The sequence below is a fragment of the Artemia franciscana genome, chromosome 1, assembly GCF_032884065.1.
Source record: "Artemia franciscana chromosome 1, ASM3288406v1, whole genome shotgun sequence".
In the NCBI taxonomy this organism is placed as follows: domain Eukaryota; kingdom Metazoa; phylum Arthropoda; class Branchiopoda; order Anostraca; family Artemiidae; genus Artemia; species Artemia franciscana.
This window is the reverse complement of record NC_088863.1, coordinates 38,811,989-38,825,437: the sequence shown is the minus strand read 5'-3', so window position 1 is coordinate 38,825,437 and position 13,449 is coordinate 38,811,989. Positions and strand designations below refer to the sequence as shown.

General features: G+C 33.1%; 1 protein-coding gene across 1 annotated transcript in view; it reads left to right on the top strand.

Moving 5' to 3' along the window:
• Positions 1-598: 598 nt before the first annotated feature.
• The window catches only part of LOC136029308 (hatching enzyme 1.2-like), a 103,646-nt gene continuing 90,795 nt past the window's right edge, over positions 599-13,449 (top strand). Inside the window, exons 1-3 of the mRNA XM_065707578.1 lie at positions 599-750; positions 5,487-5,568; positions 9,062-9,090. Of these exons, the coding sequence (XP_065563650.1) occupies positions 688-750; positions 5,487-5,568; positions 9,062-9,090 (174 nt within the window). The 5' untranslated portion in view covers positions 599-687. The remainder of the gene's footprint in view (positions 751-5,486; positions 5,569-9,061; positions 9,091-13,449) is intronic.

Below are 13,449 nucleotides of genomic sequence, written 5' to 3'. Positions count from 1 at the left end.
ATTTTACCGAAAATACCTTTTAAAAACTATTCACGCAACCCCAATAGAAATTTTTACTATTTTAGTTTTAGCTGTAAATAAAATACGGTCAGGATATTTTCCCCCTCTTTTTTCAAAAAATTCCACAGTCCTATCCCGAAAGAAAGAGAATAGTAACACTCTTGGCTTCAATTGTAAATACATGAAACAAGATTTGATTTTATTTCGTAAGAAAACATGTTACTGTGCATTAGAGTTCTCTTAGCCTAGAGACTGGTGCATAACCGTCAGATGAATAGAAACACGTTTTTTTTCAAGTAAATATAAATAGCAACATTAAAACTTAAAAGAAAAAAAAACATTTTCCATACATGAAAGTTTTAGTGTTGCTCTTTACATTCTTTTCAAAAAACTTGTTTTTTTGTTTAATAATATCAATACTTCTTTCTTCTTTTTGCCTGTCAATTTTAACGGTTTGTGTATACTTTCTTTATACGGTTGTAGGCGATTTTAGGTGACACTTTAATACATTTTCCAATTAATTATCCATGAAGTTTCTTTATCTCAGGTTTTTTTAATTGATAACTTGGGAATACTTTTTTGTTATCTCTTTAGAAGAGGTTAACGTACGCAATAAAAGAAGAAGTAAACGAATTCTAAAAATTAGTGTTTGTGGTTATAGTTACAATACAACATTCGTTTTCAGCAATGAAACAGTTTAATAGCATTTTTTTCTCTTTGTTAAATGTTATACTTTGGACTGATGGGATGGTAAGTTCATCTTTTTTTTCTATTTCTGCTCAAACAAACTTTTAAGAATTTAAGGAGATAATCGAGAACAATTAAACGTTTGAATATTCATTTGGATAGAAATGGAACTACGTATGAAACATTAATTTTTTTTTTTTATCAAAAACCCATGGAACAAAGTATAGAAGCAAGTACATTTTTTTTCTTTGAAAGTAAATTTTTCTTTTCGAAGAAAAAAAATTTTTGAAAAAATCAGTGGTGTCGTAAAGAAGATACCGTTTTCACAAAAGCTTGAAATCATTCTTGACTCTGAATGTGGTTTGTCCTTCAATTTAATGGAATTGATGAATTTAAAAAACCTGTAACGATAAAAAGCAAATAGATTAAATGAAATAACAACAAAAAGAGTAAAAGTATACTGAGAAAATAAAAGACAAAACTGCATAAGCTAATGCTCCACCACCTTTACAAAAAGGAAGAAAATAATCAACAAACAAGAAAACTACTCGAACAGCTCTCAAAAACACGAAATTTCACATCAAAGAACTTCAGTTATAGGCAAAAACCCCAATAAGCAGACACTATTGTTCTAATAAGAGGTATAATCGATGATTTTTTAAAACTGTGTATTTCTTTTGCTTATCCATTCCTTCACAAGGGCTAGTGGTATTATAAGAAATAAAAACAGTATTTTTCGGGTAGAGGCAAAGAGTGACTTTGAACCTTTAAAAGGTGCAATGTATATGTTTCAAAATAGCTAAAATAGTTGAGGTTCTGATGATTTCTCTATTTTTAAATTATCCTAAATTACGGCTATACTGAAAACACAAAACAATGCGTGATTCTTGTATAGCAGAAATATAAGGGTCTTATGATATTTTGCGTTTTATAAGTTGAAAAACACAGCCTCTTAATATTTTACTATTATTTATTTTTGTGTGGGTATGACTTCCTTTGACTAGTAACTAATCATGCAAACCTTGAAAAATACGCATTGCTAAATGAATGGGTCTTGTCTGGATTTAAAATGAACATCTCACGATCAACTTGTCGTCAAATATGCAATGAAGGTCAACTGAGTATGAGGTGGGGCTATAGACTAGCTTCACTAATTCGCATTATAGCTGAAAATGTCTGCACCTTCAGCAGCAAAATTTGGATTTCTGGGGGTGTATACAATGATCTATTAATTAGGCTACTGCCTGTGCCAGTCATAAAACTATTGAGCTGCACTATAAATCAGTCTACTTTTTTTGTATGCTGCTCAGTAATTTTTCGGTTACTGAAATACGATTCCTATTTTTCCTGACTTTTGAGAGTATCTAATTGTATGCTAAAAATTATTGATATCCCAGACGGTAAAGGCCTATTAGGGGAGTCACTTAAATTAGTTTTTATTCTATTTTTTGCAAACTACTTACGAAATTTTTACTCCTAAAAGAATATCCTGTTTTGCTTGGTTTTTGTGTTTTCAGAAACGAGTTATTTTTGCATCGTTCTACAAATACAGGGAAATACCAATAGGCCTTTTATTGGAGCTATTTTTACAGATGTATGTTACATAGACAGAGAAAAAAAAAATATAATCTCGTTTGTTTTAAGTTAGAACTGTCATCTTTATTTCCCTCAGAAAATTTTTTTTATTTGTTAATAAGATCTTATTTTTAAACACACAATAAACACGAAAACAAGTTCTCAATCTAACTTAGGTTAAGTCTAACAACAAATGTAAATCCGAGTAATGCTAAAATATTGCATTAAATGAATTTTTTGGTTCTAGCCTCGCTCTTATTTTCCTAAGAATTTGTGTCGGTCGGCCATTATAGGTAGGATTTTCTAAAATCATCACATGTGAATCCAAAGATCAGCTAAATATTATCACGGGAATCCTTCTGAGCGATATAAGTGGTAAAATTCATATCTGATCAAATTAATAATTGAAGGACGTTATTTTCTTTTTTTTTCAATATATGTTCAACTAGGCTAGTATGTTAACTAATAATTCAGGTAAAACAATACAAATCTGTTTTTCTTATTTAAAACCATTCTTCCCCAGTACTTACAGTAAATATCTGCTCAAAAGTTTTCAACGAAGGCGATTACAACGGTCTATTATGAAAATGCTACCAAAGACGCAGTTCATAAGAAATCTGCGACATTAGCTTTTACATGATGCTGTTTTTCGTGTTTCTACGACCATACGTTTTGTATAAGTGGCCCCGTGAAAACAAAAGTAGAAGATAAACAAAAATTCAATTAATACTAGCCATCCAAAAATGAGGTTATGCTTTTTTCCAAGGCAAGGGGACTATAACGTCCAATAAAGGATTTTTAACAATGGTAATTTAAGTTATTTCAATAATTAGTGTCTCCCATCCTTCTAATAGTGAAACTTTGGATCATGGTAAGTGAAACCATGACTTACTACCCAGACGGAGTATCTGTAGTAAGTAGAGGTTAGAGTTTTGGAATTCAATTTAAAAATTAAAAATAAAAGAAACGTTTTAATGGGTGTCGCTTTTCTGTGATTAGGAAGCAATTCCAGCAATCTGTTTCTCCGCAAGAAGCAAGATCACAATCAAAATTATTCACAATATTGCTTGTATCAAAACTAATGCGATTAACTGATACTTCTCTTTCCTTGTCCTCAGACTAAGTGAACGTTTTCATTACAACTTGATTCTATAGATTCTTGACTCTGTGTTTGTCTATCACATCCAGCGTTGGGAAAAGTGTTCAGGCTCCATCTTACAAACAATCGGGATGAGACGGTTTTTTTCACTTACTTGCGATTCATTGTTTAAGCTGAAGAGGCATCATACTTTTTATCAGGTCTTGACTGAACGATGAATTTTTCAGCGCTCCTTCTAGACTTTTTGTAAACCCTTCAGTCCTTTTACCTTTTCTGGCTTTTTCAGCTCCTGAGGCATATTTTGTGAATTTATCACGATCATGGTCGTCATTTCTTATGTTTTACTTAGCAAACATGCAATTAAAAACCTTCTTACGTTATAATGTTATACTTTAACAGCTTAAATGTTTATACAGGATAGCCTAAAGGCTTATGGCATTCGTTACTTATTCAAAATAACCAGTTTCGGTAATTGTGACTGGTCATCACTAACACTAGTACTAAAGTCACTGTACTGATGAGGATCATTCACACTTGCCAAAACCGGTCTACTACATAAAACATCATTGTTGGATTTCTAATATATAATCTTTTCTATGTTAAATAAATTTAAAAAACAAGTTTTTTCAGCTGAAAGTATGTACCAGAAATTATTCTGTGCATAAGGGGTACTACCACTTCCTTAATCCTTACTATTTACGCTAAAATCTTCAAGTTCTTTAAAAACATTTCGTACTCAAATTCAACGACCTTTATGTTTGAACGGTTTTTCTTAAACAATTCTGACAAAAGGTAAACCTTTGGCTCAAAGAGCGATGGTTATGGAAGTGATGGTCCCCATATATACGGAATACTTTCTGTTCGTTTTATGTTTTAATGTTGCTCCTTTTTTTCAGTGGAAATGTCATGTTTTTTAAATTCAATTTTGACCGTTTTTCAAATTACGCCAGGAAATCCTCGTCCGAGTGTAAACTTTCTCCTGGAAAAATCCTCCCGGAAACTTTCCCCCTCACAGAAAATCTCCCTCCCACAGGACCGCAAGGATTTCTGTACATTTCTCACTAGCAAATACTGTGTGTGAACAATGGACTAATTGCATAATTTAAAGGTCATTTCCCAAGGGTTATGTTGGGTCTTGCTATCCCCAAATGTATAGTTTTTGGACATTTTTAACTATGCTGAACCGAATGGCTATCTCTAAATTTTGATTGGATGTCCTTGGGGAAAAAAGGGTCTGGTAGTGGAGGTTAGTTGTCCTGTAGCCTTTAGATTTTAGATAAGCTGTCCTCCGATATTTTTGGTCGCTTAAAAGAGGCACTAGAATTTCTGATTTTCGATTAAATGAGACTCTGCCGATTTTCTAGGATCACTGATTCGATAAAAATAACCTCTGGAAAGAGAAAAAAATACGCATCCATGATCTTTTATCTGGAAAAAAAGGCAAAATTCCATATTTTGTACAAAGAAGCTTCAAACCTCTGCAGTTTGATTCTCTGACATGCTTAATCTGATAGCGTGTCTTTCATTAAAATCACTTGATATTTTGGGAGTATTTTCCCCTCCTATTCAAAAATTGGGCAAGTTTTCTGAGGCTTGTAACTTTAAATGTGTTAAATTAAACTTGATGATTTTTTTTATATTGCGAAAAAGTATCAAAATTCGATTCTTTTTTTGCAAGTACTGTTCTCAAGGCTCTATTTCTTAGAGTTTTGATTAAGCATTGAGCTGCATCACTCTTTACTTACGGTTCGTTACCAGGAAAAGTTTGAAAAACTTTTCCCTTTTAATTTTGAGATAGTAATGGACCAGGACAAGGGCTCTAACTGGATATTTACCCCCATAAGGAAGGTGGGCAAGTATTATCAGTAGTTTTGTTTTCACTAGAATATGAGTATTGATTCTTCCCAATAGTTTCAATGGATCATGGAGAAAATTAGTCACTTGTTAATATCACTTGTCACTTTTTAACACAACATTTTCACCAATAAACCATTAATTCCTCATGTACGGAAATCTGTCGTTAAATTACAATCCAGGAAATTAAAACTGGATGCATTATTTGAGCATTATTTATTTTTATATTTATAGTGTGTTTTATTCAGTGTTTTTTTTCTTTATTTACTAGTCTATCGGTCGTCCACCTGACAAACACATGGATTCTCAGAGGGTAATCATCCAGCCAACAAAAAACCCCGATGAATTGTCCGGTAAGTTTGAAACTGACAGTGATTGATGTATTAGTTATTAGTCAATAATCAGATCATGTTTTAAATAGTGGGAACAAAGTTACAAAATCCACCTTATCATGTTTACGTCTTTTTTGTTAAAAAAAGGAAATACTTCTGCTTATCAATTGAACTTATAGTGTCTTGTGTCATCTTTTGCTTTTTTCAAATAAATTTGATTGGTAAATAGTGAAATAAAGAAATTGAGTAAAATTTAAGTCTATATTGGGACCTATTAAATTATTTTCTGTCAGTCCAGTAGTCTAACACATCAAGATTTCAAAATAGCCCTTTTAATAAAAACGGTCGGAAGGCCCAAATAAAGTATTTTACGGGCAACTTTCTAATTCCAGCTCCAGGAGTAGGAGACCCAACTCAATAATACCCATGCAAATAACCCTTATGAAACAATGTGCTTCATAGATGTATTTTAACACACATGTGGACAAGTTGTATCTTTTTGAAATTACGGTCGTATTAGGTCGTACAATATTTATGCTGGAACAGTCACAAGCGCAGGTCTTGGGGTCTTTTCAACCCATTGCCCACTTTCCCCCTAAGAGCTGGTATTTAAGAGTTTTGAGCTTCCAAATTGCAAATCTAAGAGTAACTGCGCAATGTCTGTGTCCAAAATGAAAGAAAAGTGTCAAGAGCATGTTTCACAAATGGGGACACGTCAAATCCTTTTAAAATTCAATCTGAATGAATGGAAAGCCATAAATAGGGACCTTCAGCCCTTACCCCCACCCCCTATTCTGATTTACGTGTATTGTACCTCTTGTCAGTCATACCTTACACATCTGGCCAAGCTGCTGATACAACTAAAGCTTATATTCAAATATTTGAGGTCAAATATTTAAGATGCCAATCCAAAAAATAAATGCTAGAACGAACAAAAATTGCAATGCGCTATGATGCGAAAAAAAAAATGATAAACACCAAACTAAAGTGCACTTAAAGTTTTGAATGAAATCAGCACAACTGCCAAAAATAACCCCTTGCTAAAGGATATTTAAATGTGCAAACGAAAGGCCACGCAAAATATTGCTGATAGGTTTAGTTTCTAACAAGAAATAAGAAATTACTTGAAAATTAAGTTTCATAAGTAAAATTTCTAACCTCCAGAGACTGACCGTCCATATCTGTGGACGCTCCTGTAAAGAATTTCTTGTGTGTAAGCAAATCTTTTAAGTCTAAAGCTTACATAGACAGTTTTATCAGTTACCAGTGATCGGATGGCTATAATGGAGACTCCTAAAAACTTCATGTCCAATCTGTAGACAGTGTCTCAATAGAGTAATTGAGAAAGATATCTTTTAGTTTTTTAAATATCTTTTAGTTGATTCCAAGCCAAAATTTTTTTTAGTTTTCCTATAATATTAAGATCCTTTATCTTACCAATGCATGTTGTATCATCTTATGTGCCTATGATATCTGATTGTTTCTGTCGTATATTATGGTTTTTGCTTTCTATCTGAATGCTACCCTAGGTAGCCTAGCCATAATGGAAGTAAAGTTAGTTTGTCGTTGAAAAGAGTTATAACAAGTTTTTTTTTTTAAATATATCTTCTATAAATGCAATGCCCCTGTTCATAATCGATAAAAAACTTCGGATGCAATCAAAGTTAATCTGCGTAGGATAACTAAACTAACATCGTAAATTTAAAGAAATCGAAAGGAAATCGAAGAAAAGAAATTGAAAGTCTCGTAAAAACTGTTTTCGACCTCAATATCTCTGATTCAGGAGATAGCGACAAATGGATCGAAAATAACTCTCCGTATTCCTCGAACTCCGATGATGAGCCAACTGATGTAGTCATCCCGTCATCAAGCGGCTGTACTGTTCTTCTAGACATTCAAAGTGATGAATGGGACCCTGATTTACCTCTAGTAACACGTGCTAAGGGATTAAAGGCCGACGAAGTACCAGTGGAGATGTCTCGGAGAGAGTCCCAATGGTTGATGGTCATCGTCACCCTTAGGAATAGTTCCAGTTCATTTACAGATCCATGATAACTGGGGTCTGGAACAAATCTTTTTGCAGTATAACTTTGCGAGATTTTTGACCGTATCACTTTGTGTGAATTACAACTGTCAATTGGTCAACCATAAAACTTGAATGTTATTTTAAAGAGAGCTCAAGATAGGGTTGTAATCTGAATGGGGAGCTTCAAGTTTCCCTGTATCTGCATGAACTGCTCTAGAAAGTTTCAGTCATAAGCCATATTGCAAACAGTAAATTAAAACAGATTCTTCATGATCCGAATAAATCTGAAGTTTGTTACTGATCCATTAGTTACAAACGACGAAAAAGAAAAAAAAAACAGACTTGCAACCTGATGGTGCGTCCAGTCCTTAAAAACTTCAAGAATATCAGTCTGTACTCACCCTGTGGCAGGAACTTCTCCCTAGATGTGGAGATGATAACTTCCATGGTATATTAACTCTGAAGCAGTAAGTCCCCGACAACCGTAAGTCCTTTAGACAGAAGAATTGTATACTTGCCAGCTTCTCATGGCTCATTCTTACTTTCCAACTCTACCAGGTAGCCACCACTTTGGGATACGATCTCCAGGTACATGACTTGTTAGCAAGCAATGTACTATGCTTTTCTCAAACCTTGTGGACTGCATTGTAAGCTATTGTCGTTTCAAAACCCAAAACAAAACAAAAAAGTGAAAGTTGCCTCTTTATCATTGTTTTGTTGATTTAGCACTAGCAAATACGTTCAATTAGTGGAAGGGCCATCTCCCAACGGTTTCTGGTGATATAAAACAGCTCATCGATTTTCGTTATAATGTTTCCGAGATTGTGCTTAATTCCGGAAGCAAAGAGGTAGAGCATCAATATAAAAAGAAGGAATAACAATAGGGCAAAATTCAGAACCGTGTCTTGAGCATTAAAAACAAAAGAAACACTCCAGCACAAGTAAGGACATCACTGTGCTTACTGGAATTCTGTGACTTGAAAAATGCTGCTGGGCGCAAACAACCAGAATGATGTAAAGGCTTCAAATGGGCATGCTGGAAATGCCAGATTTTTCCCCTGTTTGACAAGGGATAGCAATTGTTTTAAATTTTTCACTATGAGATAAATACTTTTTAATTGAGGGTCAGATTTTTTAAAAGTTTACTAACGTTGAAAACGATATTTTCTAACCCAAGACAAACAAATCAACACAAATGGGGAAATTTTTCTGTCCTCAGGTCTCAGTATGTCAAGCGCTGAAATTTGAAGCATGCGTATTTACAGAAAATTAGACTAGATAATAGCAGGAGGGAGAAGGAACTGAAAAAGTCCTTTCAAAATGATTATTTTTATTTGTGATTTGGGCTTATAAAAATGATTTGTGCTGTGATTTTTTTCGGATGATTTTTCATTTATTAGTGATATAATTTTGTGAGCTAATAAGTTGTGTTATACCTCTTATGTTGTCTCAAACATTTTTTAATTCGTGTTCTACTTTCATTTGAAGGTCATTTCGAGGGAGATATCATATTTATGGTAAGTTTTTTTTCTTTAACTCTTTAAATTTACAATTGGCCGAGAAGAAAAGTTAAATTCAATTGAACGACAAATATTAAGTAATGAAACTATACCCAGTCCTTAACAAGAATCATGAGGTGAATCGATACCTTAAACATATTTTTTTGATTCTGAGCGCTGGCTGACCGTCTCAAAACCAAAGGGCCCATAGTAGAAAGCAAGTATCTCAATTGCGTGCTGTTATAAACCTTTCATAGAGTGAGTAGCCCTACGCCTTTTACAGAGAGTGAGTAGTCCCTTGCATCTAATTAATACTTTGCGTGCTGCTGTACCCCTTTCACAGAGATTCAGTAGCCCCTTGCACTTAGGTAATACTTTGCTTACTGCTATACTAGCCACTCGTATATAGGTAATACTTTGTGTGTTGCTATACGCCTTACACAAAGATTGAATAGGTAGCTACTTGGGCTATTGTGTAACAACTTTCTTTGACCTTGAGTGAAGACATATATATTTGATAGAGAGTTAGTATTGCTGTTCCATAGAGACATTTGATTACTATACATTGATTCAAGTCTTATTCGAAAAACGTTCTTCTATTAAAATGGTTTTACACTATTGCAACTTAAAGGATTGGACAGTGATAATATGAAGACAAGAGTCTCTAATGTAGCAGTCCAAATAGCTAAGAATTGTCGACTAACATTTGAGTGAAATGAAATGTTTGGCAGATATGCTATATCATTGAGTAAATTTAAGTTGGAAGAACAATTATGTTTCGAGGCAAAAGTGAATATATTGCATATATCCAGACTAAAGCATGGATTTAATGCATTCATGAAGCACATTGAAGACAATGAATTGGCTCACCTTGTTAAAAAAGAATGAAATGTTTATGCTAGTCTATTATTATATTTCTGAAAATAAAACTGTTTTATAAAGTTTTATTTTGTTTTCTGGTTAGATATTTTAGTTGGTGGCTACTCCTCTCCCTACAGAGCCAACAGGCAACGAAAGAGTACTCGAAGTAAAAAGGATCTTCTTCCATGGAGTTTGCTAGCTGGTTTGTAACCAGCAGTGGAAGTGTCAGGATAAAAAAGAATGGATTTGAGAAAAAAAATAATGTCGATTCTTTTGAATTTAGAAAAAGGTTTGAATCTAAATTATTAGTTTCAAAAGTTATTAGCGGCAAGGAAAATATTTTCTCAAAAATTGCTTGACGTTATTATGAAAGATGATTTTAGCTTTGGATTATGGTATGAAGCTTGTTTGTGGTGGGCCAAACGCATTAACTCAATTGATTGACATACTTATTGGAAAAAATGATATTGTAGATTTGATTTTGAACACTAATTAGACTTTAAGTTTTTTGTTAATTGAAGACTCTATCAAAACGATTTTCACTCTCCTTTTTCATGAGATCAACAAATAAATTTACAATTAAAAAAAATGCTGTCCTAACAGGTTTAAGTGATTTTAAGAGAGATTTTGCTTGATTTCTCCACCTCTCTCTAGAAGTGAAAAAAACATTCGTTCTTGATCAGATGTTACTTTCTAATTTGAAGTGTGAGAGTCAGCAGTGACAAAATGCTCCACACATGTCCACTATATTTGTATGTGTTGGGTAGTTGATCGTCTTGTGAGAATTACACAAGTGTTGACGACGAAAAGTATAGATTATACAATCCATGTCAATTACATGGAGAATATGCTCTGCAAATTAAAGGTTGTGATTCCTTTCTTGAAGTGATTTGTGACTCTAACACTGGAGGTTTCCTATGCTCCAATTGTCACAAAGATAAATATGATCAATGGGAAAATACTTACCCCACTATGATTAGAACAAAACCCCAAACAGACCTTTAGTTTATTAGTTTATTATTTCAGACCTTAGTTAGTATATATATATATATATATATATATATATATATATATATATACATATATATATATATATATATATATATATATATATATATATATATATATATATATATATATATATATATATATATATATATATATATATATATATATATATATATATATATATATATATATATATATATATATATATATATATATATATATATATATATATATATATATATATTATTTATATATACATATATAAATATATATATATATATATATATATATATATATATATATATATATATATATATATATATATATACAAATTTACAAACATTATTATAACACTTTTTTCTTAAGGAATTCAAATCAATGTTATATAAGTAGGAGAGGGCGTTTTCTACTATGAAATCATTCAGACAAGGATTATCCAAGTTAATGTTGAGAAACTCGCCGTAGGTATAGCCACGACATCGGAAAATAAAGTAAAGTAAAACAATGCATGAAAGCCAAAGCTTATGGTAGTCAAATCTTGTACTCTATTCCGGTTTCGTACAATAGATGCCCCCTTGATTTCAATATAGGTCTTGATATGAGGGGTGTACAATGTATATGGAAGGCCAGGAAGAATAAAAAATTCAATATATTTCCTAGTTTGAGATATACACAGCCAGTGACCAGTATTTATTAAATTCGACGGGTTACTGTTAACAATGATAATGGTATGGTTATCATTTCGAATTTTTTTCAAGGAAATTCGAGGGTATGGAATAGGATTTGCAGCTGGACATGAATGATTTAAAGTATACATCAATCATTTGATTTGTTTTCATGGTCTCAAGTCTAATAGAACACTGCCTTCGGGGGGGGGGGGTTATCTCCAATAGGTTTCAAATAGACTCAGTATATTAATGTGATGCTTTCAGTCAAAGCGTCGCTAAATGTTCACTATAAGCCTACATTCCGTGTTCTAACTCATATCTTGGGTGCCAGACAAGTCCAAAACAATTACACCATGAGTTTTTGAAAATAAAAAATCAGCTATTCCATTTTCAAATTGTCATGAATCCTGATCCAATAATCCTAGCCACATTGTAGTAAAATCCAAAAATAAGCTTTTTTGAAATTCCCAGGATGGCACCACTTTTGGCAATATTTTTATTTAATATGTTTCTTTTTTTCTATTGGATAGTACAATCTCTGGGCCAATGGTTGTGAAGGAAGTGTAATAAGGATCGGCAATATTTCGCGCAAATTAATCGGGATCAGTTACATCGTCCTAACGACGCTTTCGTCTATTGTGAACGCTTTCGAACACTTTACCAAAAGCCGGATTAAAAAGGAGTTTTTAGATTTCTTTTTTGACCTTTGTTTTCTCTTTGAAGAGTTTCTTGAAAAAAGTGTCAACAAACATATTCAAATAATATTTTTGACTGAATTGGAGGGCTTTATGAAAATTTGTCACCTTGAAACCGTTATTTTACATCTATTGTAACACCGAATGGTGGCAGGTAGTCGGCAATAAGGTCGGCATTAAGTTTTTGTTTTGAAGGTTTCCAACGCATTCTCCTTTCCACCAAATATTTGTTGCTAAGATTCAAAGGGTCCCTAGAAATATGTCTACAAATGTATGGAAAAACAAAAAACCTTTTCCGAATAATGAAGTTGCTCTGCTGTCTCCCCTTCAATTTCCAATAAAACACCCAACCGACCAATTCTTTTCAGTATTTCGAACGTCAGGGATATTGGGAGTAGAAGAATCACTGATCCATTTACAGTTTCAGCTTGGTAGAGCTTAATAAGACATAGCCGAGAGATATAAGGAATTCACATCAAGGAATAGTGCATCTAAATTTTTTCCTGTCTTCACTTCAGTTGAATCAATTTCCAAGATAAAATTCCCATGAAAAACGTACCCATCCCTCATTGACTTCTCAATGAACAAATGTTGATCCATATCAGTAATGAGTCTGATCTTTTCCAGCTAATCTTTAGGATGAGGTCCTTTACCATATGAGAAGTGATTTAATAATACCCTAGATCAAAACAAAATTTCTCGTAAATTTTGTCCGCATTTTTACACACATTGTCCAGCAGAACGTGCATATCACCTGACAAATACAACTTGCAGTAGGCAAACCCGTTTTTACACACTCCCTCTGCCACATCTTTTTAGCAAAGTTATATTCATCAAGTGTGCACCTATGATCTTTCAGACTTTCGTAATATGATTTGATTGAGGGAATATTCTCCTCATTGAATCTCAACGTGGAGCTAAAATGATTATAAGGGTACACACTTTTGACCGTTAACAAACCTCACAATTCATTTAGAATTCGTTGCTTGAGAAGGGGGAAAGTGTTGCAATCTTCATCGTTTTTCTGGGCTTGAATCAATTCACTCAAAGATTTCGCAGAAAAGCTGAAGGAATCTAAAAAGAAATTTTCTTTCTTGTACTTAACGCTGGCTTCAACATGTTTCTAATAAATTCCAAAGTAAATT